The 3,892-nt window shown below is 37.0% G+C and overlaps 1 protein-coding gene across 1 annotated transcript; it reads left to right on the top strand.

Annotated features, from left to right (window-relative positions):
• The first annotated feature begins 2,806 nt into the window (after window positions 1–2,806).
• On the top strand, window positions 2,807–3,409 carry LOC129250207 (protein GVQW3-like). The gene has a single exon (XM_054889843.1). The coding sequence runs from the start codon at window positions 2,807–2,809 to the stop codon at window positions 3,407–3,409; it is 603 nt and encodes a 200-aa protein (XP_054745818.1).
• Window positions 3,410–3,892: the final 483 nt, after the last annotated feature.

Raw genomic sequence — 3,892 nt, 5'->3', positions numbered from 1 at the left:
TTCTTCTTCATCTCTGTTTACCTCGGTTGATTCAGCTGGATCACCGTCTAGGATTTGATTTATTCTTTGTTGTTTCTGTGGCATGGTATTGCTTCTCATTGAATTTGGTTGGTGTTCTCGTTTGAATGGTTCTCCTCGATTTGTGTTGGTTGGAGGAAATCCTGCGAGTTGTCGGTCATAATTATTTCTGAATGGGGTCTGATTTTGAGGTTGCCATTGATTTGTTTGTTGTTGTGGTCGAACATTTCTATAGGAGTTGTCTACTCCCATTTCTATAGGAGTTGTCTACTTCACGAGGTGTATTTAATATTGTTTTCTCTAGGTTGGACAACAGGTTGGTATCTCGTGTTGTCTTGACGTACATAACTCCTTTGTGTTGTGTTCCTTCTCAAAGGGTTGTTCATTCTTTTATATTCTATTTCACTTGCAATGGCATATGCGCTCTCTAAATCTCTGGGTTTACTTCCATAGAGCGTAGTTTGGGTGAATTCATCGTTTAATCCATTTCGGAAGCAATCTACGGCAATGTCTTTGGTGACTTCTTGGAGTGGACCAAAGTTTCCTGGATAGTCTATTTCGCATTTCGTCATAGCGGCATTAAAAACTTGACAAATTTTACTATGGAATTCTGATAATGTTTGTCTGCCTTGATATTGACGTTTCATTTCTTCGATCAATGTGTTGTAACTTCTCTTGTCTGCATAATTGTAATCTAGACGATTAATTATAGCTTGGAAGTTTAATGGTGTACCATGATTCTGTATGAGATCATCTGCTTCTCCACGTATTTTATTATACCGCACCGTAAAAAGAGCATCATGATATTGTCTTGTACCGTTGAAGTGTTCTATTAATTTCATGGCGTATGAAACTGTATTTCTCCATGATCTGTATCCTTTTGTTGTCCCATCGAATACAGGAAGACTTTTATACATTTCATAATTGATTTGGTTCGGATCGGTAAGTGCAGGATATGTCGAGGCTGGTTGTTCCACTATGGATTCTGTTCCTCTGGCTTGGAGAGCTTGTAAGTCCGCTTGGACCTGTTGTAAGGTTCGTTTAAGCGTTCTAAGTTCTGCTTCGGCCATGATCCTGTTTTTGTCGAATTCTTTTATTCTTTTAATTTTATGGTGATCCAGTATTGGTTATATAGTATTCGTATGTACTATGTTCTGTCTGGATATTTTTGTGTTTAAACGGTCCTTGCTTTTTCAAAGGATGTGGAATTTATTTTCTTGTTTAACACTTAACACTTTTATTTATTGTTAGCTCAGGATTTCTTTTGTCATAACATTCATATGTATTATTTTTTGAATATCCCGGTTGAGCCCCCAATTAAATAAGTACTTTTGATGTTTAAGTAAAAAGATATATTTTATTTGTATCAATATGTACTTATGTCAATTATAAGCTGAAGTACACATGCTTCAGTATATTATAAGACTGACCTATTTCTATGCTTAATCGTCTATTTATAGGCTCTGGTTTCTTTTGTTAATTGTTTGCTGATAATAGAAATATACCATTTGCTGACAATGTTTCTTTAGTTTATTGTTTGCTGATAATATACTATTTGCTGATAATGTTTCTTTAGTTTATTGTTTGCTGATAATATACTATTTGCTGATAATGTTTATTTAGTTTACTATTTGCTGAATAGGAATAGGAATATTTTTAAAACTAAACTACTGATTCTGTATCATACATTGGATGTCATCGTTTACAGTAGTGTGTTTTCTGTTACACTAACTCGCGGGGCATCCTCCACGTCGCAGTTACCACTTCGGAATTTTGAAAACCACTTTTGCGCAGTTCTTACACTCACGGTATCCTCTCCGTGAACAGTGTTTATTTCTGCAGCAGCAGTTGTTGCATTTTTACCACTTTTATAAAAAAATACAAGATATGCCTATTATACGCGTTCGAAGATTCCATTTTATTTTTTAACAACACGCGATTAAAATCACTTGTTGAAAGCACAATATACCTTTCAAAGAAAATATAAATAGTTCCGTTATATTCCACGAATAATTTTTTGTATGCAGAAATCGTACAAAAGTGAAATTATGGGTAAAATACGCACGAACTTATGGACTGACCTGATATTATTAGTTAAGTATACTAAATTTTTTTATCTAGCCGATGGCCTTGGCAGCCAGTGCTATAGATTTAAGTGTAGCAATTATTTACAATTGTTTCTCTTTTTATAAATAAATAAATAAAATAAGAAATAAAATTATTTAAATATTTATGTCGTAATAAAGTAGATAATTTGGTACTTACCATACATTACCATTAAACGATCTATGCTCCAACCAGGAGTTAGAGGATCTTATATATCAAGAGATCAAAGATTTGACTTATATACTTACATACATGTACATACATATTTTAATTTTTCTGTAAAGCTTAATAAAATATTATATATGTCCTTTATTTATTAAATGAAATATGCTGTCCCTCAGTCGATATTCCAAATATTGTACTTACAAAACCGAAATACCTTCATAGGCGCAGAAGCAGCATTATAAAATGTTCTTTAATACAACAAAAACTATTTCATTCATAAAACATTTTTCCTCACGCGCCTAAGCTATCCATAAGCCTATTTTTCTTGAGGAGGACAAAAATTTACGGATCTCCAAAGATTGGCAAGTGCCGGCATCTTCGTGTATACGTACATATGGTAGGTATGTATGCATTTCCATATACAAGTAAAATCACGGAACGATTGGAGCAGCGTTACTGCATCAAATTTTGCCAGAAACTGGGCGAAAGCCAGGTGGAAACTATTCGAAAGATTCGGATGGCGTTCGGTGACGATGCTATGGGCATAACACAGATTAAGGAGTGGTTCAATCGGTTTAAAAACGGTCGCACATCGGCGGAGAGCGAGCCACGCTCTGGTCGGCCATCAATATGCCAACATGAGGATGTCATTGCCAAAGTGAACGCTGTGGTGATGCGGGACCCCCGTGTGACTACCCGAGAAAATGCAGAAGAGGTATATTTCAGTACTTTTTCGGCTCACTCCATTGTGACCCAAGATTTGGCCATGAAAAGAGTGGCGGATAAAGTTGTGCCGAAGCTGCTGACGGCGGAGCAAAAGGAACTTTGTGTTGAAGTCTCACTGGACATGCTGGACTCCATAAACAATGATCCTGACTTCATAAACACCATTATCACTGGTGATGTCTCCTGGGTGTACGGGTACGACCTGGAAACCAAAATGCAGCCGTCACAGTGGAAGCATTTCACGTCACCAAGACGCATTCAAAGACCGACAAGAGCACTAAATAAAATGTTACGTTCACACTGCTTGACAGCAACTGACGCTAGCGACAGCCGGGAAAAATGCACACATGTGCAGAAAGGTTACAGGTCTGCTAATGCAAGCGCGCGTAATTAAAATTTGTCAGGTGCTAGAAATAAAAAACAAAGTCGGATACTTTTCTAACAGACCTCGTATGCGGCCGTCGTAGCCGAATGCTTTGGTGAGTGACTACCATTCGGAATTCAAAGAGAACGTAGGTTCGAATCTCGGTGATAGACCAAAAATGAAGAAACAGTTTTTTCTAATAGCGGTCGCCCCTCGGCAGGCAATGGTAAACCTCCGAGTATATTTCTGCTTCGAAAAACTCCTCATAAAAAAAATACCACCCGTTCGGCGTCGGCTTGAAAATGTAGGTCCCTCCATTTGTGGAACAACATGCACACGCACGCCAGAAATAGGAGGAGAAGCTCGACACAATGTGTCAATATTTCTTTCTGATTTGGATGCCATAAGGAAAAAACGTAAGTGCAACATGTAAAAATTGTTTGTGAATTTTTTTGGAGTGGATTTTGGAACAGTGAATAATTTCTTACGATATTTGAAAATTTAATGTGAAAT

Source organism: Anastrepha obliqua, chromosome 6 (assembly GCF_027943255.1).
Source record: "Anastrepha obliqua isolate idAnaObli1 chromosome 6, idAnaObli1_1.0, whole genome shotgun sequence".
NCBI lineage: Eukaryota > Metazoa > Arthropoda > Insecta > Diptera > Tephritidae > Anastrepha > Anastrepha obliqua.
This window is presented reverse-complemented; position numbering and strand designations above follow the sequence as displayed.

Coding starts and splice junctions, on each gene's coding strand:
- LOC129250207 (XM_054889843.1), top strand. CDS start 2,807: ATGGCGTTCGGTGACGATGCTATGGGCATAACACAGATTAAGGAGTGG.